Source organism: Pinus tabuliformis, chromosome 5_2, assembly GCF_031772625.1.
Source record: "Pinus tabuliformis cultivar Carrire ecotype Pingquan chromosome 5_2, CPIR1, whole genome shotgun sequence".
Classification (NCBI taxonomy): Eukaryota; Viridiplantae; Streptophyta; class Pinopsida; order Pinales; family Pinaceae; genus Pinus; species Pinus tabuliformis.
The window spans coordinates 430249697-430275436 of NC_142306.1; the positions used below are offsets into that span (position 1 = coordinate 430249697).

Here is a 25740-nt window from a genome sequence, read left to right on the forward strand (position 1 = left end):
AATCTATGTGGTGAGGTTGAAGTAAAGAGCGTAATTTCCTCCCTGCACACATAAACCAGTGGACATTAGATATGAACCCATTTCAATCACATAAGTAGAGAAAAAAAAACAGAAACGAAAGTTTAAGAAAGAGAATGAGGTCTTACTAGGAAAGTTCCAACTAGAAATTTGTCGAGACTGAGCTCCAATCATTATAGGAAGAGCAAGCTGACTCGGGAATTAGAGTATACATCCACTAATGTTGAAAATTGAAGGAAAACAGAAAAACCCTAAGTGAATTGCAGAGGAGGGTTTCACAACTGTGTCAGTGTCCAATGAGGGACCTGAGGCATGTAGGGCGAGAGGGTAATTACTGTCTAAATCCCTCTCACTCCCCTTATCCATTGGTCTATCGCTAACCCATTGTCGTCGTAGATATACCACTCATCCCAAAATGAGATTTGCCACTGATCCTGAAATGAGATTTGTCATGTGGTAGACGATTAGATTGGCTTCTAGATCCTTCGTAGGGTGTGAAGAGTGGTAGACTAAACTGAGGGTATGAGTGACTCATGGTCAAAACCATGGTTTAAACATTATTATAAACCTAAGTCACCTAACACGGGGATTCAAGATTCGTAGGATTCGGGGATTCGAATGTCGGATTCGGACATGTTGACCCCCGGAACAGGACACGTAGGATTCGTTATATATATATATATATATATATATATATATATATATATATATATATATATATATATATATATATATATATATATATATATATATATATATATTAAAAATTAGATATTTCTTACACAAATTCTAATTAATGATACAAATTCATTGATTTCAAACATAGATCTTCATCTATAGCATGCATAGTACATACAGAATTCAAATACATGTCAGTGGTCACATAAATCATGATTCATAATTCATAAATGAAAGACAACTTATAACTACAAGATAGTAAGATAAAGACACTGACAACTGTAGTTTTTTCATTAAGTCATCAAGTCAAAATGTGTTACATAGGTAGTGTTGGTGCAATGCCAATGGAAAATAGAAATAGAAAATATAAAACAACTACAGGTATACAAGCCTCAAGGCAATAGGCAGTCATCAATCGCTAGAGTCATCATCAGAATCAGCATCAATGTCCTTATCATCATGGTCACCACTGCTCTCCTCTGCATCCTCCTCCTCCCCTGTATCCATAGTCGCCTCTACATCTTCTGGTGTGGAGGATGACACCATGGTCACCACTGCTCTCCTTTGCATCCTCCTCCTTGAACGCTCTACTCCCTTAGCTCCTTGCTCCAAACCCTTAGCTCCTTGCCCACAGCTCAAACTATGCAAAAGTGAATGAGAAATAAGGTGAAAACAAAAAAGAACAGCGCGTTTTTAAGTCCGCGGAAGGCATATTTAGGGGATTCGAATCCCAGAATCGGGATTCGATGTGTCCGTATAGGATTCATACGGGATTCATACGAATCTCGTACGGACACGTCGAATCCTGTTCTAGGATTCAAATTCCTAGCGAATCGTATCCGATTCGCAGGATTCGGATTTGCAGAGGGGTTTGGACGAATCCGGTTACTTAGTTATAAACCCATTACACTGTAATATTATTCAATCATGAAATCAATGTAATTATGGTCAAATGCGTATACCTTGTTGTATAATTTAGTAATTGGGTAGATGTTTAATTTATTTACATTATCTTTTTTTGACTAGGGAGCATTGAATTTTATAGTTGTAACCTAGATTTCCCACATTTTTTTCTAGATTTTGGCAAAAATCATGCCAGAATTTCCACAATTTTCTGGGCCAATTTGTGGTCTTTTTAGACTACTCTTTTAAAATATATCTATCTATACTCTACACAGAGAATGTAAAATTTTTTAGATGTCATTCTCAACAAAAGCATTATCATTACAAGAAGACATTATTGTTGTATTTGGGTAGGTTTGGATTCTCCACCACCACAATGCAAAATTACAGTTAACAAAATACCTCAATTTACTAGTCTGTAAAAGCTAAATTAACTAGACTCTAAACCTTAACACTAACTTAAATGTAGTATTTTTACTTTCATTTAGCTATATTTAACCTAAGGGATACTTACTAGCTAGTATATAGCACTTGCTTATTCATAGACTTTGTAAAGGAAAATTATACTACAAGGAAAAAATAATTTAGATATTTTAAAAGACAAATTTATATGAATTGTTATGAGATGTATATTAAGGAATTGACACTATTATCATAAATTATATTCATACCATCTCATATATCTAGTTATTAAGATGATGTAATTCAAGATATAACTATTTTTTAAAAGTTATAAATGAGCCACTTAGAACATGTGTTTAATTCTTGTATATTTAAAGAAACTAATTGTTTACCAAAACATAACTATTTAAGATCATTTAAGTATAAAAGTATTATAAAACTAGCAATTACCCCTTAATGTGTGAACACACTTTTATAAAACTAACAATTACCCCTTAAAGTGTGAACATTCACTAAAAGATTAGAAAAATAAAAAAATAGATGTAATAAATTTTTTAACAATTATTTTGTAACTTTTTTTTCAATTTTACCATTCACATAGAATTTTATTTTTAAATATTAATATTTTCAAAATTTTAATTTAATTTCAATTATATGTATTTTAACATTATTTAATTGACTTCGTATCGTGTAAGAAAAAATTGTTATAGACAATTCCCTCCGTTTATAACATAACGTTGAGAAATCTAGTGTTCAATTCCGAAGAGGCCATCCTTTGACGGAAAATTTGAAGGATAACCAGCCACCAGCCACATTTTGACATGAAATTTGAAAAGTGAAGGTTTGAAACAAAATGACAAAAAAAGATGATGGTAAATTGTTTAGGACGGAATCAAATTGATTGTGCACGTTTGATGGTTTAGTGTTCGATCGCAAGGCTTTGCACGTCTGTTCGCTCGCAATTTGCATGTGAGTAAAACAAACTTCGATCTTTTGACTTTTTAAGCCTCCAACATTTCTCAAATTTTTGGCCGTAGTACGTATGATGGTTTACTGTTCGCTCGCAAGGCTTTCCACATCTCCTCTCTCTCTATTTGCATCTTCGATCTTTTGACTTTTAAGCCTCCAATTTTTCAAAAAAGATCAATTATTGAAAACTTTTAGGTATCGTTCGCTTTCCATGCTTTCCACGTGTAATAGTTAAAGTTAACATCGAGATAATATAACAGAGAGCGAGGATTCTTCATCTCGAAGTTATAAGTACAAGTCAGCAATAAGTTAACATAAAGCTTCGTAAGATATTAAAATGGAGTTGTTTATAATGAGATTTTTTGGAAAGGAATAGTGAGTGGCTCCGCCCCTAAATAATATAGGGCCCTAGATGCGGCTTTACGGCTGTTTCAGTTTTGGCTAATCGCTTTCACGCAAGTCACTATCACCGTTCTTATATATGTCATTACGCTATCTCGCCCCAAGTTGAATAAGCATCTGATGGTTCCTATCTCGAATGACGTAATTACGTATATAATGAATGACTGGAATCACTGGTCGAAATGAACCAAGGACCCGACAGGGGGCTCGACTGATAAGGAGAGGAACTTTAGTTGCTCGACCACCGGGAGAGGTCCCAGAGGGGCTTGCGCTTCCTCTCGATGGCGGCCCTCTCCTTAACAGTCGAGCACCTAATTTGGTGACGGAATTCGGTGGAAGAAATTGAGGTTAAATCTTGATTTGTTGCACTTAAAATGTTTTTTAACTGCATATTTGGATTCAGCACCCTGAAAAACCCCTGGGACGCCTTGATTGTGCAGAAACTAGCTATCAAACTTGCGATTCCAATAAATTACTGCCGTATTTTGATCGGAAAAACCCACCGAAAAGGCTTCTAAAAAGTCTCATTATAGACAACTGCTATTAAAATGAGTTTATTCTTATTAAATTTGTATTTATTATTTTGAAATTAACTATCTTATGAGTATAAGTTGCAATTTGTTGGTGGAGGATTGGTTTTTATGTCAGTAGTTTAGGTGTTTTTTTGGGTCTAACTTTGTGAATGGCAGAGATATGTTTGAAGTTGCTTACAAATTAACAATAACTAAATGATTTTAGCTTTTCACTAATCAATTACATAGTTATAAAAGAGATGGAATATCTATTTCAAAATAAAACTTAATTAAGATTTAATGTAATTAGAGAAAATTGTTTAGTATTTTATTTTGAAAAATCTCCCAAAATGTCTTGTATAGCTGCTGTTTATCACTCTTCTTATATTATTTGTACAAAATAACACATGTCCATTTATACAAAACTTTTAATTATAAAATTTGCTAATACATTTATTATTCATCCATCCACCCCTCTCTTCCATAAATGATTCTAATTTCTAAATATATATATATTATTATTTCCACTCAAAACCATGGTTCCAATTTTCAATATTTCGTATTACCTTTTCTAACTTTCTTGATTGTTGATGTAATATTTCATTTTTATTTACTATAGCATAATACAAGTGTAACATTAAATTCATTACACATACACCTCTCTTTCATAAAGCATTCTAATTTCTAAAAATATATATTATTATTTCCTCTCCAAATGATCTGTTACAATCTTCAATGTTTGTTATTATCTTTTCTATCTAACTTTCTTGATGGTTAATGTAATATTTCATTTTTATTTACTAATAACATAGTACAAGTGTGACATTAAAGTCATTACACATAGTACACCTTCTTTCCCTAAAACATTCTAATTTCTAAAAAATATATATTATTATTTCCTCTCTAAATAATACATTACCATTTTCAATGTTTCCTATTATCTTTTCTAACTTTCTTGATAGTTAATGTAATATTTCATTTTTATTTACTAATAACATAACATAGGACAAGTGGGACATTAAAGTCATTACACAGGACAGCTCTCTTCCATAAAGCATTATAATTTCTAAAAATATATATTATTATTTCCTCTCGAAATGATACATTACATTACCGGATTCAATGTTTCCTATTAGCTTTTCTAGCTTTCTTGATTGTTCATGTGATATTTCATTTTCATTTAAAAAAATGTAAGAATGTGCTGTGTTTAAAAGATTCGCAGTTTACGTTTGCCATCTCCCTCCGGTCAATGTACGTCTCTACATTCCTTAATTCATCATAAAAACATGCGCAAAGGAAATTCATACTGCAATTTACCAAGTGTGATGAAATGATAGTAACGACAAAACGGTGGATGCTATAAGAAGGCCCCGGCATTTGCAAGAGTGGCTCAGAGCAGAAGCAACCACCACCAGTGTTGTTAGTGTTGTTGTTTTCTTGAGAAGACAAAGCTGAGTCCTGGCTGTCAAAATGAGCAATCAAATTAGTATTTTGAGGTGCATGCTGTTGATTGGAATACTCCGCTGCGTTCATGGCGGGGCACCAATGCCATTTGAATCAAAATATGGAGAGAAGTTTATGGGACGGAAGATAGTCGAGGCACCGGGCAATATAAGTAGGTCCACGTTTCCTGTGGAGAAAGATGAGAGCAACGGAGCGAAAATAGTTCAAGAGTAAGTAAATCGCTCACTGCAACATTACATTCGCGTTTTGTTAATCTCTCTGTTGGCCTTTTTTTTTTTTAATTTGATGTTGGAGGCTGAATTGACACGAGAATGTTTCAATATATGTGTATTCAAACAGAAGCAGAAGCATTATTAACAACAGTACAAGAGGAGGAGAGGAGCTGAGCGTGTTGTCATGTGCAACGGGTAATCCCATCGATGACTGTTGGCGGTGCGACCCCAATTGGGAGCACAACAGAAAACGGCTGGCAGATTGCGGCATTGGATTTGGCAAGGATGCCATCGGAGGCAAAAACGGCAAGTTTTATGTCGTTACGGATGACGGTGATGATGCCATGAATCCATCCCATGGCACGCTGCGTCATGCCGTGATTCAGACGGAGCCGCTGTGGATCATCTTCCACAATGACATGCTCATCCAACTCAAGGAAGAGCTGGTTATTAACAGCTTCAAAACAATCGATGGACGAGGCGCCAACGTCCACATTGCTAAGGGGCCATGTATCACCATAAAAAATGTGACAAACGTCATCATTCATGGCATCCACATTCATGAGTGTAAGCGTCTACGAAACGCTATGGTAAGCACCTTTCCTCTGAATAGAAAAACAAATCATGGCGATGGGATTTCCATCTCGACAGCGAGGCACATATGGGTGGACCATTGCTCTATGTCTAACTGCGAAGATGGTCTCATTGACGCTATCAAGTCATCCACCTATATCACCATTTCCAACAATTATTTCACTCACCACGACAAGGTAACCAAGCTCACGCATTCATTCATTCATTGCAATTCACTCTATTTTATTCCTTCCCAGCTACCTTGACAATGGTCTGCTTTTCTCCAATGGTAGGTGATGTTATTGGGTCACAGTGACGACCACCATCATGACAAAGTTATGCAGGCAACGGTTGCACTCAACCATTTTGGCGAAGGTCTCGTCCAACGAATGCCAAGGTGAGTAGTTAATTGTTATTTCACTCATTTCCCGTCTTATTTTTCATTTTGTTGGGAAGGAAAAGTATGGAATAGCTATTATATTATTTAGATTTTAAATAATGAATTATATTTTTCATTTTGTTGTGAAGGAAAAGTATGGAATAGCTATTATATCATTTAGATTTTAAATAATGAATTAAATGGATGTAGGTGCCGATTTGGATACTTCCATGTGTTTAACAATGATTACGCTGGGTGGGAAATGTATGCCATCGGTGGAAGTTCAAACCCCACAATACTGAGTCAAGGCAATAGATTTATGGCACCTGCAAATCCCTTTGCTAAAGAAGTAACCAGGAGGCAAAACGCCCCAGAAAGTGAATGGAAAAAATGGAACTGGATATCAGAAGATGATATGCTACTAAATGGTGCATATTTCACACCGTCAGGATCTCAGGTGCTTTCGACCTATGCAACCGCATACAGTGGCAGACCAAAGAGTTCAGCCGTTGTGGAAGAGATTACCAGGAACGCAGGTGCGCTCTCGTGCAAGAAAGGAACTCGCTGCTAACTGCAACTTCTTACCCACAATTATCACACCTGAACTTGAGTAGCCGCAAACATTGCTTTTACTTTTCCAAACTGTGTCTTCTTCAATGTGGCCCTTCTCACACTTCCCAATGTCGCCGTTCTTATCGTTGACATTATTTTTTATAATACTAAGTTATCTAGAAACTTTTACTTTTCTAAACTGTGTCTTCTTCAATGTGGCCCTTCTCACACTTCCCAATGTGTCGCCGTTATTATTATTTTTTATAATACTAAGTTATTTACAAACTTATTAGGTAAGGGTTCAAATCACATTCTGTTATGGTATGTAGTTTAAGAAGTAGATTCTGAGTCTGTTTTTTTCACTAAAATCATAAGAAATTAGTATATCTGTTTGCAGGTTGTTAGATATACTCTTGGTGTTATAATGGCAGCTAATTCTAAGTCTTCTTTAGATTAGGTTTGATAATTACTAATTCACCATCATCATTATCATCATCATAATAATAATAATAATAATAATAATAAATTATCCATCTGCAATTTCTTAATATTTCACAAGTACAAAAAATTCATGTTTTTATCAAAATGTAAAACTTAAAAATGGTAATTTTAAACTTCATCTGCAATGGACTTAATTAAAAATGGTAATTTTAAACTTCATCTGCAATGGACTTAATTAGAAGAATTATGTGTTGGGTTGGGACAATTTAATATCCGTTTTGCTGGACAAATCTGGACAAAATTTATGTAAATGAAAACCTAATGAGAGTTTGTTTTTTATATATTTAATTTGTAAATAATTTTAAAATAATTTTTAAATAATTTAATTTAATTAAATTATATTCCATTTAAATGAGTTGTAATAAAAATAATTTTAAAATTTAACATTAAAGTTCTATATTTTATTTTTTTAATTGGGTGGATGATGAAACAACTTTTTTATATAAAATTATAATTAAATTTTATTTTGATGTAGTTTTAGTGATGGGAAGTCTGATTATGATTTGATAATTAAATTACTCCACACATCATTAAAAAAAAATCAATTTCTATCATTAATATATATTATAAAATTTTATATGTTTAAAATTTTTAATATGATAATACTCATCACTATATTTTTATATTAAAATTAATAACATGATATGGATCAATAATAATAATAATAAATTATTTAATTTTTATTTAATTAAATTTTGATTATATATATATATCCAAACAAGTTTTAAATCATATTTATGATCGCAATATCATATCTAAATTGATGGATAATGCCTTATCCACAATGTAGGTGTGTAAGTTACCTCACTTTTCGTTACATATCTATGTGGTTCTTCATGTCTATTTGAGGTCATTATTGGATTTCTACAAGTAGATTATTTTAATAGTACAAATCATATATATACACTGTCAAATCAACTCCCTCATTCAAACACCCATTAAAACTATCCAACAACATTATATAACTCTTGATATGTTCATGATTCATATATATTCATGGCTTGATGAAATTTTAGATGATGGTATAATCCAAAACAATATTGAACATCAATCTAGCCAAAGGACATCAATCAATAAAGTCATGTAATTAAAAAATCTAAAATAGACTCAGTTATTATTGTAAATTATAGTGACAAAAGAGTCATTACAATACTAAAAAATGATATTAACTTATCTACATACAATCTTGATACTCACATAATATGATCATTTATAAAAAAATATCATGATATTATTAAAACATATATATTAGCCATTGTGTACATCCTACCATCTCTCTCTCTCTCTCTCCTCTTTATCTCTCACAATTCTCTCTCTCTCTCTCTCTCTCTCTCTCTCTCACACACACACACACACACACACACACACATTCTCACAATCTCTCTTTCCATGTTCTTCTCTATTCCATACTCTCCCTCTAACTCCCTTCCCTAATGCCCCCTATCCCCCACCTTTCCCTCTCTAACTCTTCCTCTTCCTACCTCTCTTTCTCTACCACATGAGTCTATCTCCCTTTTATTAATTTCTTCTCACTCATTAACTCCCTCTTTATCCATTTACACCACCCTCCTCCCACTTCCCGCTCTTTATCCTACTTTGTCTCTCCGAGCTCACTCCACTCCCTTCATTTCCATATCCATCCCTCCATCCCTTCACGACTTCCTTATTTCATCCTTTACAACCAAACCCCAAATCTAACCGTATCTCCCTCCCTCTCTCCCTACATCTACATAAAAGAACATACATGTTTTGAAAATACCCACTCATTCTTGAAAGCGCGTGTTTTTTTAGATTTCCCACACATTGTTGAAGGCTAACTCATTGTTTTAGAATGCATACACATTTTTGAAATCATGCACAACCATTTGAAATTATGCACATATTCTTCGAAATCCAAATTGACACTTATTTGAGGAGATCTGGGGGGCACTAAATCTATAACATTATGAACATGTGTATATTTTTAAAGGTTGTCACTTGTTACTAGATTAGTGAATTCATAATAGTACCTTCATAATAAATTAAAATCATGGTATAGGGGAACTAGAACACAAGAATTTAGTTAGTAATCCACCCTTAATATGTCACTAAGTTTTTAAAATGACGCTCATAGGAATTAGAGACTAGTGACATGATTAGCATTGGAATCCAAAGTTTTGCGAGCCATGTTAAAAAAGAAAAATTGAATCTATAGAAAATACAAAATTAGGCTAATAAAAGCTTGAATTGCACAAGAATCTACAACCATGGGTTGGCATATGTGTTACTCTAGTCTACTAGATCTATTAGTTGATTTTCTTAACTACACAATCAACCCTTCTATACCATCAACCTATATACTTGGTTTACCCTCTTATTTAGTCCAATTTCAAGCCACATTCATGTATTGTTGAGTTAAGTTGACTTCTTAGACAAATGTGATCATAAAGGAAAAGTTGATTGCTAATGTCCCTTAGCTAGGTGATAGTGGGGTGTCAAAAGGTGTGATTCAAATGGAGCCACTCTGGACCATCTTCTATAATGACATTGTTATCGAACTAAAGTAAGAGTTGATAATTTATAGTTTCAAAAATAATCTATGAATGAGCAACCAACATCCGTATTTCAAAGTGATTGTGTATCATGATAAAATATGTTATAGGCATAATCATTCTTGCCATGTGCATTCAAATCTATAAGGATGTAAGAAACATTATAGTAAACATATCTCATCTTCATATTGGTTTGAGGAAATTAAGTCATGGATATGGGATTTCTATCTTCACAGGGAGGAAAATATGGGTGGACCATTGCTCCATGTATAAATATGAAGATGGTCTCATTGACATAACTAATTAATCCATGTATATTCCCATTTTTAATAATTATTTCACTCACTGCAACAAGGCGAAATAAAATATTCAAGCACAAACCATGTGTTAACTAATTAATTCATTGTGATTAACACTATTTTATTCATTCTCCTCTAGATTGACAATGATAAGATATTTAGGTTGGTATGCTTTTTTTCCTATTGTAGGTGTTAATGTTGGGTCATACTGACAATTTCCATGATGATATAATTATGTGGGTATAAGCAACCATTTTTGTGAAAGTACAAAGCATCGAAAGACAAGGTGAATATTAATTATTGTTTTGTTCTACCACTTCCTATATCATTTTGCATTTATTGTGAAAGAACAAGATTGTTAATCATATTATTTGTAGATTAAAATGTGAATTACATGAATGTAGGTGTTGGTTTGGACACATATATGTAACTAAAAATAACTAGAATTCATGGCAAGTGTATGCCATCCATGGAAGTTAAAACCCTATTATTGTCATTTAAGCCAATTTAAAACAAGAATAAAATTAAATAGATTATAAAATAGAAACCAGAATTGATGTGGTGCTTAGCTGTATATATCACATGAGATTCTTGGATGTGCAATTTCATATAGTTTCACACCAAAGATGTTGGCCCTTATGGAATAAATCACTAGGAATACAAGCATTCTCTCATAAAATAAAAAGAATCAAAGTTAACTACAACTTCTTACCCACTATCATGATTGAATTCAAGCACCCTCAAACATTTTTATTATTTTAAAAATAGCATCCCTCTCCTTTTAGTTCTCATTTCCATTTTTTTCTTTCTTTTTTTTTTTGGAAATTGAATTACATATATTTCATGTGAAAAAAAGTGAATTTGAGATTGCATTCAGATCCATCCAGTAAAAAATAACAACCAAAGCCAGAGAGCAGAATGCTCACTCCATTACATGTAGGCATAGCTATCATTTCCACAGTGGATACAAATAGGACAAAATGACACCAAGTCTTGTTGACAGCGTTGGAACTGCCAACATGTGAGGGGATATCCCCGGTAAGAAGTCCCAACTAGACCTGAAACTGTTTGGAGTAGGAGTCCCAATAGATGGTAGTAAATCTATGCCTTGACTGTGATAGCGCTCAGAGGCAAGAAAGGTGTCCTTCTCAGAAGAAAGTGTGTGACCTTGCAATGAATTAATGTATATGCATGGGGAGGTTCTAACAGATGGAGGGAAAAGGAAGTGTGCCCCTTAGAAGCCTCTGAAAGTATGTAGCATGAAAGGAACACATCAGCTGAATGACATCACAAAATGGAATGTAGAATAGATGACAATGTAAAGTGATGAGATAAGTCAACAACACGCTTCAATGAAATTCATCCAATCACATACATAATAGTCCATACATCAATGCGTAAGTTAAAACTACATGTCATGCGCAAAGAGTCGTTAGTGCAGACACAACCGACCTCCCTAGAAGCAAAAGCTTTCTAGTGACAAACAAAATAAATAAACCCTACCTTTCTCTAAACATGCATTGCAAATACAAGTAATCAGGGGATCTTTAACATACCTTTAGTCCAACGCTTTGTAGTAGTCCAGCCTCGCCGATCCGGATGAGCTCCTCCTTCTCTTTGAAACCTGCATTCACTAACAAGCCAAAAGATTAAATAGCACCTGATAAACTCATAAAACAATACATATCTATCATATAGACCAAGGAGTATATGAAATAAACCATGAATAACAATCTGTTGAGAAAAATAAGTTCATTTGTATTAAGAGGTAACAAAAGGAACCATTACAACCTGAGCCTTGGTGTTGTGCAAGTCCCTCCTAGGGTCCAGCAAGAGTTTTCCTTTACTTTGATCAGCTCACCCACTCTCAAATAAGGCTAGGAAAGGATGGGAATCTCTCCTCTCAAGATTTACAAGGGAGTCCTAATTCCAGCAGCATCTACCCTTAGGAATGTTCAGCTTTCAACCTCCCCTCCCTCTGGCCCAATGCCTGTATTTATAGTGCTCTAGAGGAAGTTATTCAGGTCCACCATCAATGGGATAAGCCCCCCTTTGGATGAGATAGATCCCCTCTTGATGGGATAAGTTCCTCTTTGATAGGGATACATGAACCATCTGGAGGCGCTCCATACACGTCAAACAAGCTTCTAGAATGCTCTAGAAATGACCACAAGTAACTTTTTGGGAGTGAAACTTGGGCCTTTTGACCTTTACAGGAGTACGCACCCATTGCTTTATAGACAGAGCGTACAAATACACAGGTATTGTGAACTTGGGGTGCATACACGCAGGTAAGGCTAAGAGAAACTGCGTACCCAGAGATATATAGATTTTTAATGACTTTCTCTCTTTCTTGGAGTTTGACATGGAGAGCAGAGGTATGAGGCTTGCCAAGGAGGATAGTATGACAGTTGATGGAGCCATACTAACTGCAAATAGTCATGGTGACAAATTTTAGTGTAACAGATTGCCCCCTAAAGTGCGAAGCCTGTAGTAGATTAGTGTTTCATATCATCTAGGAAGGGTGAAGTACTTTATCATTTCAAGGATTATCTTGTGGAGAGCCTAGTCGGAACCTGCAAGTATTCAACACAAAATACATATATATGATCATATCATCGCTGAGGAAGGCATTCCCATACTCAGATTGAAAACTTTAACTAATTGACTATCTACTGCTCTGATACAGGAATGATTCTGCAGTACATCATAATCATAGAATTTTGTAGACACAGTATGGGCGCAACCATCTGTTTATAGTTAGTCTACTGTATAATGAATACAAAACTCCTCGCAGCCTGGATGGTGGAAACTAGATCCAGGGTCTTCATTTCTACTTCCCGAACATGTACAATTCTATCCATGTGAATAAATGAGTTGATGTCGAACATGGTAGAAACCACTTGATTACCAGTCAATGATGTAAACTGTTAACAAGTGTGAGAGAAACCACCAGTGATGTCAATGGTTCTCAAAGTACCCAGTACAATCCATGAGATGTGAATGAATGAGTTGATGTCAAACATTTCACGGAATCCTTCGATCGAAAGTCAATGATGTAAACTGTCGTCAAAGGCGAGAAACCTGCCATTGATGCATGCAGACTTCAAGGTACTGATGATTCCTAGGTCATCTTTCTAGATAATGTGCTGATGTCGATAGAAAGCTACCTGTTGCAGGCAAGCCCACAACACGAAATCATAGATCAAGTTGAAGAAATGTAGCTGTAAGGACTGACTCAGGGATGGTCAAAATGGATGACGGGTATTTTGAAGATGAATGTTTATTGCAGATACCTCTTGAACACATAACGACACGCCAGATGGCTTGGTGACATTTGACCCAAAGTTAATACCCGACTGAAGACTTCCAATTGATCAACTGTGAGGTAAAGGATTTCCCAACCCAGGTGAATGCAAAGTGTCGTGTTCAAGAGTGGTAATAAGGCTTCTTCTGAGACAAAGGATAACAAATGGGCTCATTTTTCTCTCTTTTCCCCCACCATTTCTGGCAAGTACCTCTTTATTTTTTACAAGCTTGAGGAGGATAACATATTCTTGATTATAAGCTCATCATTCGGATGAGTCCAACTTAGTTTTGATTCAAACCCTAAGAAGGAGTGGTCCGTTCCTGTTTGTAATCGAACAGGTCCTTTACTGTGAAATTTTAACGAGTCCAGTATAGGAGAAACTCGACGTTTTTCAATTTTAGAGAGTCTGAAAAACTTAAGAAGACTCCAGGGTTGAAATTTTTCGTAAATTTGTGTCTCCCAAGCCCGAAAAAGTATAAAATATTACTTGAGAGAACCGCTTGATCTTTTACGACCAAGGAGTACTTTCATGATTAGTGTCTTTGACCTAAAAAGTAAAAAGCGATCAAGGACACGTCGTTTTATTTCCAGTATCGAATTTGAAACGACAAAAATCCGGCAATCTTTTCCTTTTTTTTACGGTCAGAAAAGGGCTATAAGGGGACCATCTTTTAATTCCGTTTTAACGAGTGTAAAAGAAACGCTCGACAATCTTTTCATGTTTTAGGAGTCAGAAAAGGGCTTAAAAGATGACTCTGATGTTTTGGTTCGTGAAAAATGATAATTTTCCTTGAAATTCCTATTGTCCTGCACAAAAACGACACATTACTCATACCTGTTTAAGATAAGCAAAAATGCATTGAGAAATATCCTTCCATGGTGAAAAATAAACAAATTTAGCATTCATTTATCCAAAAAACCTATAAAAAGACCTTTTACCATGTCATTTTTACCATTTTACTGTTGAGGGAGAGAAAAGGGCTTTTGGCAAGAAACTTCCCGTGGACTTTGCGGAGAATCCGACCGTCGGAATCGAGTGCCGTCTCTTTCAGGTATTTCACAACATCCTCCTCTTTTTTTTCATCCATTTAGAATTTCATTTTAAGGCCTAGCTTGATTTTTTGGGGGCTTTGGGGTTTTAGGATCCGCTTTTCGGGGTACGCAGGTGCCCCATGGGCGACCTGCGTACCCCGACATTTTCGTTAATGGGAAAATGGCGGGAGTACGCAGCCTACCTTCAGAACAACTGCGTACCCATGCTCTGTTTCTGAACGTGGGGTGCGTACTCCGCGCAAAGCAATTTCAAAACCCCAAATCTCAAAACTAAGCCACTAATTTTTGATTTAATGAATTCTAATGAATGTTTTTTGGTGTGTAGATTGCCCACCATGCTTGATTGGCGCGAAAGAGAACACGAAGATGTCGATTTGGCCGCAATAGATCATCAACCCTCCATTGATGCTTTGAAGGCACGCGGTCTCTACAAATACTGGGCCATGCCTGGCATGAGGGCCCAGGTGCGATTCTTAGAATGGCTGGTTGAAAGGTGGAACGTCCAGGATCAATGCTTCTACATCGGAGGGCACCAGCTCGAGATAGAGCCCTCAGACATATATTTTCTCACTGGTTTGCCTAATAGGGGCGAGCAACTGACTCTGTTTGGGACTAGGCCAGGTGGCCAATCCCTTGCTAGCCTCCGGCTAGAGTGGTGCAACAATCAGCACCAGGAGAAAGGGATAGAAATCAAATACATATCCCTGCCTGAACTTATGGTAATTGCCTTTACAGTTACCAGACTCTGCGGCGCAGCCGCTTTGCATATTGCCACCGGGTCCCAAATGCGGATGGCGATAGATTGCTACCGAGGCACCATTTTCAATTGGTGTGACGCTGTGTTGGCCAATATGAAGGGCAAACTGACTAGGGCAAAGAACGGGCAATTAAAGACCTTGGGTATGTGCCTCTAGTTGTGAGCTTTGCCCTAGAGAGGGTTCCGATGCTGATCCCACAGCATCTCACTGTTGCAGCTGGGCCTCCTCGGGAGCCAAAGTTGATGCGATGGGTTGCGGTGATGGCCCGACATCCTGATGAGGGAGCAGGAGTTGTTGGATTTCCTGCGGGTTACTTTCACTGGTTGGAGGACCAGGTCTTTGCAATCCAAGATTTTCCTTATGCCGGAGTAGATTTTCGCGGTGATCTGAACATGGTTCTTCCACAGGGAGAACAATGGGACGACAGAGGTACTTCATTTTTCACAAGTTTTTAAATTATTTACTTTTTTGTTTGTTTTTATATCGTCTCAAAAATGACAGTGACAATTTTCAAAATGCAGATGTAGGTCCACAGCGTCCGGCCAATCTCCGGCCATTCAAGAGAAGAGTACCAGTTGCACCAGCATCGGCCCCACAGGATGCGGCCGCAGAGACCTTAGCTGAGTTGGAACAGGACCTAGAGCGTCTCACGGCGGACATACCCGAGACGACTATAGACGATATTCCTATCCGACTTCAGCGCTATGTGGTCGCAGTCCCAGGACCTTTCAGGAGGTTCCTGTGTAGGGTAGCGCGGGCAGTGGTCTCGTATAGAGAGCACCACCAGTGATTGGCTAGTCACTTTTTGTAGACACATGTGACATTTTTGGTTTTTTCTACTTATCATTTTTGCCGATCATAAGGTGTTTTTCAACCTATGATCAAAGACGATGTATATTTTTTGACACACTCCTATCTATATATATGTCATTATCACTGGATTATCTTGTTAAACATGTATGATGAAATGTTTTTAAATTTACATTTATGATTATCGCAAATGTCTGTCTAACATTCGAGAAGCAATTGCATCTGCTAATGTATTTAATGACATTGGAATATGCTGATATTCAATGTAATCAAATTCACGTTCCAAGAGGCGCACTCTCTAAAACAACCTTAATAACACTGGATTTCTAATGGCATATACTCTATTAAGCTGTAATACAACGAGTTCAGAATCTAACCTCACTATCAAACTCCGAATCCCAAATGAAATAGATTCAGATAATAACTCAATCACTGCACTGTATTCTGCAATGTTGTTTGTTGTTTGACCGAGGTTCACCCCATGCATAGAGACTAACTCGTCAGAGGGCGAATAGATAACCCAAGCTGTGGAAGAGATATTCCATGTACTACGACAAGCACCATCAGCAAATCCAATGTACATTTGGAGAGGCGTCGACATCTGCAATATCAAGAGTAAAACCAAGATAAGCCAGAATAACGACGAAAAACACACTCTCTAAGCTAAGCACACTGTCTATACTAACAAACACACCAGCTAGAAAGAAAAACTAACCTAACTAAATCTCCATACCCATCATTTAAGCATAATACCTCTTTAGGTAAAGTCCATTTCTGGGCTTACCCAAAGAGTCCCCATTAAAATCTACCAGCTCATAGGCCCCTTTCGCTAGCTTTCGCTTGACAATGTAGGGCCCATGCCACATAGGAACGAATTTGCCAGCACCTAATTTATTGTTAGCTTGATCATATAATAGCACTAGGTCTCCTTCCGAAAAATTACGAGGGGTCACGTTGCGATCATACTGAGCTTTCATCCTTTTTGTGTGAGTCTTGATTGCCAATGCAGCGTCACGTCGAGTCTCATCTAATTTAGCTAAGTATAATAGACGCTTCTCCTCTTCGGAAGTAGCTGGAAGTAATTCGATAGCCATTTGAAGTGATGGGATTTCGCATTCAATGGGCAACACTGCTTCCAAACCATAAACTAGTTGGAAAGGAGTGAACCTTGTTGATGTTTTCACTGAGGTTCGGTACGCCCAAAGCACTGAAAATAACATGTTGTGCCAATTCGACCGATGAATACCAATGATTCGTCGGATCATGATAACTAGAACTTTGTTGATGGACTCAACCAAATCGTTTGCTTGGGGATAATAAGGAGTAGAACTATCATGACGCAAACCAAGCTGGCTTGTAAGTTCTGTCATCATAATGTTTCAAAAATGGCGCCCATGGTCAGTGATTATCACTTGTGGGACACCATACCTAGCAATAATATGATTGAATACGAAAATCGCAGCTGTCTTGCCATCTGCCTCGAATGTAGGCATCGCCTCGGCCCACTTAGTAAAATAATCAACCGCAAGGATGATATACGCATGCCCCCCGGCCGAGTGAGGGTTACATGTAATGAAATCGATACCCCATTTAGCAAAAGGACCAATGGCAATTATAGGGTGGAGAGGAGCAGGTGGTGCGCGCATATTGCGATCAAACACTTGACAGTTGTGGCATTTTCAGACCGCAATGATACAATCTTTAAACATGGACGGCCAGAAGTAGCCAGCACGCAACACCTTCTGAGCTGTGGCATACCCAGACATATGACCGCCACACACTCCAGAATGACAGTCATTCATAACCCTTTCTGCCTCTTCATGAGTTAAGCAACGACGAAAAACCAAATCCGCCCCACGACGATAAAGAGTATCTCCAATAATTTTGTACTGTTGGGACTGGAATCGAATTTTCCGACGTTCTGACTTTGAAGCTTCGGGCCGAAAGGATTGGGTTTGGAGATAGACGATTATATCCCCATACCACGGATCTAAAGTGCTGATGAGAAACAAAGATTCTTCTGCAATGGGTTCCTCTGCCACAGTTTCTGTGTCAGCACGCAAGAAGTCACACATCAACTCTGCAAAAACTAAAGATTTCTTAGACTTAGACTTTTCAAATTCTAAGTCGAACTCCTGCAGGATAACGATCCATTTAGAGTACTTGCCCCCTAGCAACGGTTTAGTAAAAATGTAAATCATAGGGTTGCAATCCGAAATGACTGTAGTTTTACGGAGAAGAATGTAATGACGAAAATGTTGGACAGCTTGAACAGCTGCCAGGGCCAATTTCTCCACATGCGAATATTTTAGCTCAGTGGGATTTAACGTCCTACTAAGATAATATATCACATGTTCCGTTTCGAATTCATCTTCCTGTACTAAGACCATTCAAATGGTGGAATGAGCGGCGGCGAGGTACAAAAAGTAATCCTGGTTGTAGTTGGGAGGATGCAGCAACGGTGCATGGGTCAATGCGTGCTCTAGCGCATCAAAAGATTTCTGAGCTATCTCATCCCAAGAGAATTGAGCATTTTGTTTCAACAACCGGGTAAAACCCTTGGTAATCTCGGTGTAGTTAGGAATGAATCGACGTAAAAAGTTTGCTTTCCCTTGCAAACTTTGGAGTTGGCGCAGACTCGAAGGAGGAGGCAATTTGATGATAGCTTCGACCTTCGAGGGATCAACGCAAATATACATCATCTTCGATCATAGGTTGAAAAACACCTTATGATCGGCAAAAATGATAAGTACAAAAAAACCAAAAATGCCACATGTGTCTACAAAAAGTGACTAGCCAATCACTGGTGGTGCTCTCTGTATGACACCACTGCCCGCGCTACCCTACACAGGAACCTCCTGAAAGGTCCTGGGACTGCGACCACATAGCGCTGAAGTTGGATAGGAATATCGTCTATAGTCCTCTCTGGTATGTCTGCCGTGAGACGCTCTAGGTCCTGTTCCAACTCGGCTAAGGTCTCTGCGGCCGCATCCTGTTGGGCCGGTGCTGGTGCAACTGGTACTCTTCTCTCGAATGGCCGGAGATTGGCCGGACGCTGTGGACCTACATCTGCATTTTGAAAATTGTCACTGTCAGTTTTGAGACGATATAAAAACAAACAAAAAAGTAAATAATTTTAAAACTTGTGAAAAATGAAGTACCTCTGTCATCCCATTGTTCTCCCTGTGGAAGAACCATGTCCGGATCACCGCGAAAATCTACTCCGGCATAAGGAAAATCCTGGATCACAAAGACCTGGTCCTCCAACCAGTGAAAGTAACCCGCAGGAAATCGAACAACTCCCGCTCCCTCATCAGGATGCCGGGCCATCACCGCAGCCCATCGCATCAACTTTGGCTCCCGAGGAGGCCCAGCTACAACAGTGAGATGATGTGGGATCAGCATCGGAACCCTCTCTAGGGAAAAGCTCACAACTAGAGGCCTATACCCAAAGGTCTTTAATTGCCCGTTCTTTGCCCTAGTCAGTTGGCCCTTCATATTGGCCAACACAGCGTCACACCAATCGAAAATGGTGCCTCGGTAGCAGTCTATTGCCATCCGCATTTGGGACCCGGTGGCAATGTGCAAAGCGGCTGCGCTGTAGAGTCTGGTAACTGTAAAGGCAATTACTATAAGTTCAGGCAGGGATATGTATTTGATTTCTATCCCTTTCTCCTGGTGCTGATTGTTGCACCACTCTAGCCGGAGGCTAGCAAGGGATTGGCCACCCGGCCTAGTCCCGGACAGAGTCAGTTGCTCGCCCCTATTAGGCAAACCAGTGAGAAAATATATGTCTGAGGGCTCTATCTCGAGCTGGTGCCCTCTGATGTAGAAGCATTGATCCTGGACGTTCCACCTTTCAACCAGCCATTCTAAGAATCGCACCTGGGCCCTCATGCCAGGTATGGCCAGTATTTGTAGAGACCGCATGCCTTCAAAGCATCAATGGAGGGTTGATGATCTATTGCGGCCAAATCGACATCTTCGTGTTCTCTTTCGCACCAATCAAGCATGGTGGACAATCTACACACCAAAAAACATTCATTAGAATTCATTAAGTCAAAAATTAGTGGTTTAGTTTTGAGATTTGGGGTTTTGAAATTGCTTTGCACGGAGTACGCACCCCGCATTCAGAAACAGAGAGTGGGTACGTAGCTGTTCTGAAGGTAGGCTGTGTACTCCCGCCATTTTCCCATTAACGAAAATGTCGGGGTACGCAGGTCGCCCATGGGGCACCTGCGTACCCCGAAAAGTGGATCCTAAAACCCCAAAGCCCCCAAAAAATCATACTAGGGCTTAAAATGAAATTCTAAATGGATGAAAACAAAGAGAGGATGTTGTAAAATACCTGAAAGAGACGGCACTCGATCCCGACGGTCGGATTCTCCGCAAAGTCCACGGGAAGTTTCTTGCCAAAAGCCCTTTTCTCTCCCTCAACAGTAAAATGGTAAAAATGACATGGTAAAAGGTCTTTTTATAGGTTTTTTGGATAAATGAATGCTAAATTTGTTTATTTTTCACCATGGAAGGATATTTCTCAATACATTTTTGCTTATCTTAAACATGTATGAGTAATGTGTCGCTTTTGTGCAGGACAATAGGACTTTCAAGGAAAATTATCATTTTTCACGAACCAAAACATCAGAGTCATCTTTTAAGCCCTTTTCTAACTCCTAAAACATGAAAAGATTGCTGAGCGTCTCTTTTACACTAATTAAAACGGAATTAAAAGACGGTCCCCTTATAGCTCTTTTCTAACCGTAAAAACAGGAAAAGATTGCCGGGTTTTTGTCGTTTCAAACTCGATACTGGAAATAAAACGACGTGTCCTTGATCGCTTTTTACTTTTCAGGTCAGAGGCACTAATCATGAAAGTACTCCTTGGTCGCAAGACTAAGCGGTTCTCTCAAGTATTATTTTATACTTTTTCGGGCTTGGAAGACACAACTTTACGAAAATTTTCAACCTGGAGTCTTCTTAAGTTTTTCAGACTCTCTAAAAATGAAAAATGCCGAGTTTCTCCTATACTGGACTCATTAAAATTTCACAGTAAAGGACCTGTTCGATTACAAACAGGAACGGACCACTCTTTCTTAGGGTTCGAATCAAAACTAAGTTGGACTCATCCGAAGGATGAGCTTATAATCAAGCATATGTTATCCTCCTCAAGCTTGTAAAAAATAAAGAGGTACTTGCCAGAAATGGTGGGGGAAAAGAGAGAAAAATGAGCCCATTTGTTATCCTTTGTCTCAGAAGAAGCCTTGTTACCACTCTTGAACACGACACTTTGCATTCACCTGGGTTGGGAAATCCTTTGCCTCACAGTTCATCAAACCACATTGAAAGTTTTCAGCCGGGTATTAACTTTGGGTCAAATGTCACTAAGCCATCTGTTGTGTCGTTATGTGTTCAAGAGGTCTCTGCAATAACCATTCATCTGCAAAATACCCGTCATCCATTTTGACCATCCCTGAGTCAGTCCTTACAGCTACATTTCTTCAACTTGATTTATGATTTCGTGTTGTGGGCTTGCCTGCAACGGGTCGCTTTCTATCGACATCAGCACATTATCTAGAAAGATGACCTAGGAATTGTCAGTACCTTGAAATCTGCATGCATCAATGGCAGGTTTCTCGCCTTTGACGACGGTTTACATCATTGACTTTCGATCGAAGGATTCCGTGAAATGTTCGACATCAACTCATTCATTCACATCTCATGGATTGTACTGGGTACTTTGAGAACCATTGACATCACTGGTGGTCTCTCTCACACTTGTTAAGAGTTTACATCATTGACTGGTAATCAAGTGGTTTCTGCCATGTTCGACATGAACTCATTTATTCACATGGATAGAATCGTGCCTCTTCGGGAAGTAGAAATGAAGACCCTGGATCTAGTTTCCACCATCCAGGCTACGAGGAGTTTTGTATTCATTATACAGTAGACTAATTATAAACAGATGGCTGCGTCCATACTGTGTTTACAGAAGTCTATGATTATGATGTACTACAGAATCATTCCTGTATCAGAGCAATAGATAGTCAGTTAGTTAAAGTTTTCAATCTGAGTATGGGAATGCCTACCTCAGCGATGATATGATCATATATATGTATTTTGTGTTGAATACTTACAGGTTCCGACTGGGCTCTCCACAATATAATCCTTGAAATGATAAAGTACTTCACCCTTCCTAGATGATATGAAACCCTAATCTACTACAGGCTTCGCACTTTAGGGGGCAATCTGTTACACTAAAATTTGTCACCATGACTATTTGCAGTTAGTATGGCTTCATCAACTGTCATACTATCCTCCTTGGCAAGCCTCATACCTCTTCTCTCCATGTCAAACTCCAAGAAAGAGAGAAAGTCATTAAAAATCTATATATCTTTGGGTACGCAGTTTCTCTTAGCCTTACCTGCGTGTACACACCCCAAGTTCACAATACCTGCGTACTTGTACGCTCTGTCTATAAAGCAATGGGTGCGTACTCCTGTAAAGGTCAAAAGGCGCAAGTTTCACTCCCAAAAAGTCACTTGTGGTCATTTCTAGAGCATTCTAGAAGCTTGTTTGACGTGTATGAAGTGCCTCCAGATGGTTCATGTATCCCTACCAAAGAGGAACTTATCCCATCAAGAAGGGAGCTATCCCATCCAAAGAGGGGCTTATCCCATTGATGGTGGACCTGAATAACTTCCTCTAGAGCACTATAAATACAGGCATTGGGCCAAAGGGAGGAGAGGTTGAAAGCTGAACATTCCTAAGGGTAGATGCTGCTGGAATTAGGACTCCCTTGTAAAGCTTGAGAGGAGAGATTCCCATTCTTTCCTAGCCTTACTTGAGAGTGGGTGAGCTGATCAAAGTAAAGCAAAACTCTTGCTGGGCCCTAGGAGGGACCTGCACAACACCAAGGCTCAGGTTGTAATGGTTTCTTTTGTTTCCACTTAGTACAAATGAACTCATTTTTCTCAACAGATTGTTATTCATGATTTGTTTCATATACTCCTTGGTCTGTATGATGGATATGTATTATTTTATGAGTTTATCAGGTGCTATTTAATCTTTTGGCTTTTTAGTGAATGCAGGTTTCGAAGAGAAGGAGGAGCTCATCCGGATCGGCGAGGCTGGATTACTACAAAGCGTTGGACTAAAGGTATGTTAAGATCCCCTGCTTACTTGTATTCTCAATGCATGTTTAGAGAAAGGTAGTGTTTATTTGTCTTGTTTGTCACTAGAAAGCTTTTGCTTCTAGGGAGGTCGGTTGTGTCCGCACTATCGACTCTTTCCGCATTCACTAACAATTTAATTAGAAGAATTATGTGTTGGGTTGGGACAATTTAATATCCGTTTTGCTGGACAAATCTGGACAAAATTTATGTAAATGAAAACCTAATGGGAGTTTGTTTTTTATATATTTAATTTGTAAATAATTTTAAAAATAATTTTTAAATAATTTAATTTAATTAAATTATATTCCATTTAAATGAGTTGTAATAAAAATAATTTTAAAATTTAACATTAAAGTTCTATATTTTATTTTTTTAATTGGGTGGATGATGAAACAACTTTTTTATATAAAATTATAATTAAATTTTATTTTGATGTAGTTTTAGTGATGGGAAGTCTGATTATGATTTGGTAATTAAATTACTCCACACATCATTAAAAAACAAACAATTTCTATCATTAATATATATTATAAAACTTTATCTATTTAAAATTTTTAATATGATAATACTCATCACTATATTTTTATATTAAAATTAATAACATGATATGGATCAATAATAATAATAATAATAAATTATTTAATTTTTATTTATTTAAATTTTGATTATATATATATCCAAACAAGCTTTAAAGCATATTTATGATCGCAATATCATATCTAAATTGATGGATAATGCCTTATCCACAATGTAGGTGTGTAAGTTAGCTCACTTTTCGTTACATATCTATGTGGTTCTTCATGTCTATTTGAGGTCATTATTGGATTTCTACAAGTAGATTATTCTAATAGTACAAATCATATATATACACTGTCAAATCAACTCCCTCATTCAAACACCCATTAAAACTATCCAACAACATTATATAACTCTTGATATGTTCACGATTCATATATATTCATGGCTTGATGAAATTTTAGATGATGGTATAATCCCAAACAATAAGAAACATCAATCTAGCCAAAGGACATCAATCAATAAAGTCATGTAATTAAAAAATCTAAAATGGACTCAGTTATTATTGTAAATTATAGTGACAAAAGAGTCATTACAATACTAAAAAATGATATTAACTTATCTACATACAATCTTGATACTCACATAATATGATCATTTATAAAAAAATATCATGATATTATTAAAACATATATATTAGCCATTGTGTACATCCTACCATCTCTCTCTCTCTCTCCTCTTTATCTCTCACAATTCTCTCTCTCTCTCTCTCTCACACACACACACATTCTCACAATCTCTCTTTCCATGTTCTTCTCTATTCCATACTCTCCCTCTAACTCCCTTCCCTAATGCCCCCTATCCCCCACCTTTCCCTCTCTAACTCTTCCTCTTCCTACCTCTCTTTCTCTACCACATGATTCTATCTCCCTTTTATTAATTTCTTCTCACTCATTAACTCCCTCTTTATCCATTTACACCACCCTCCTCCCATTTCCCTCTCTTTATCCTACTTTGTCTCTCCAAGCTCACTCCACTCCCTTCATTTCCATATCCATCCCTCCATCCCTTCACCCCTTCCTTATTTCATCCTTTACAACCAAACCCCAAATCTAACTGTATCTCCCTCCCTCTCTCCCTACATCTACATAAAAGAACATACATGTTTTGAAAATACACACTCATTCTTGAAAGCGTGTGTTTTTTTAGATTTCCCACACATTGTTAAAGGCTAACTCATTCTTTTAGAATGCATACACATTCTTGAAATCATGCACAAGCATTTGAAATTATGCACATGTTCTTCAAAATCCAAATTGACACTTATTTGAGGAGATCTGGGGGGCACTAAATCTATAACATTATGAATATGTGTATATTTTTAAAGGTTGTCACTTGTTCCTAGATTAGTGAATTCATAATAGCACCTTCATAATAAATTAAAATCATGGTATAGGGGAACTAGAACACAAGAATTTAATTAGTAATCCACCCTTAATATGTCACTAAGTTTTTAAAATGGCGCTCATAGGAATTAGAGACTAGTGACATGATTAGCATTGGAATCCAAAGTTTTGTGAGCCATGTTAAAAAAGAAAAATTGAATCTATAGAAAATACAAAATTAGGCTAATAAAAGCTTGAATTGCACAAGAATCTACAACCATGGGTTGGCATATGTGTTACTCTAGTCTACTAGATCTATTAGTTGATTTTCTTAACTACAC

At 37.4% G+C, this 25740-nt stretch overlaps 1 protein-coding gene across 1 annotated transcript; it reads left to right on the forward strand.

The window, feature by feature from the left end:
• Positions 1–5288: 5288 nt before the first annotated feature.
• LOC149159454 (putative pectate lyase 18) lies at positions 5289–7356 on the forward strand. The gene is made up of 4 exons (XM_089433488.1): positions 5289–5557; positions 5688–6330; positions 6427–6530; positions 6723–7356. The coding sequence occupies exons 1-4, from the start codon at positions 5355–5357 to the stop codon at positions 7081–7083; spliced, it is 1311 nt and encodes a 436-aa protein (XP_089289614.1). The 5' UTR covers positions 5289–5354; the 3' UTR covers positions 7084–7356.
• Positions 7357–25740: the final 18384 nt, after the last annotated feature.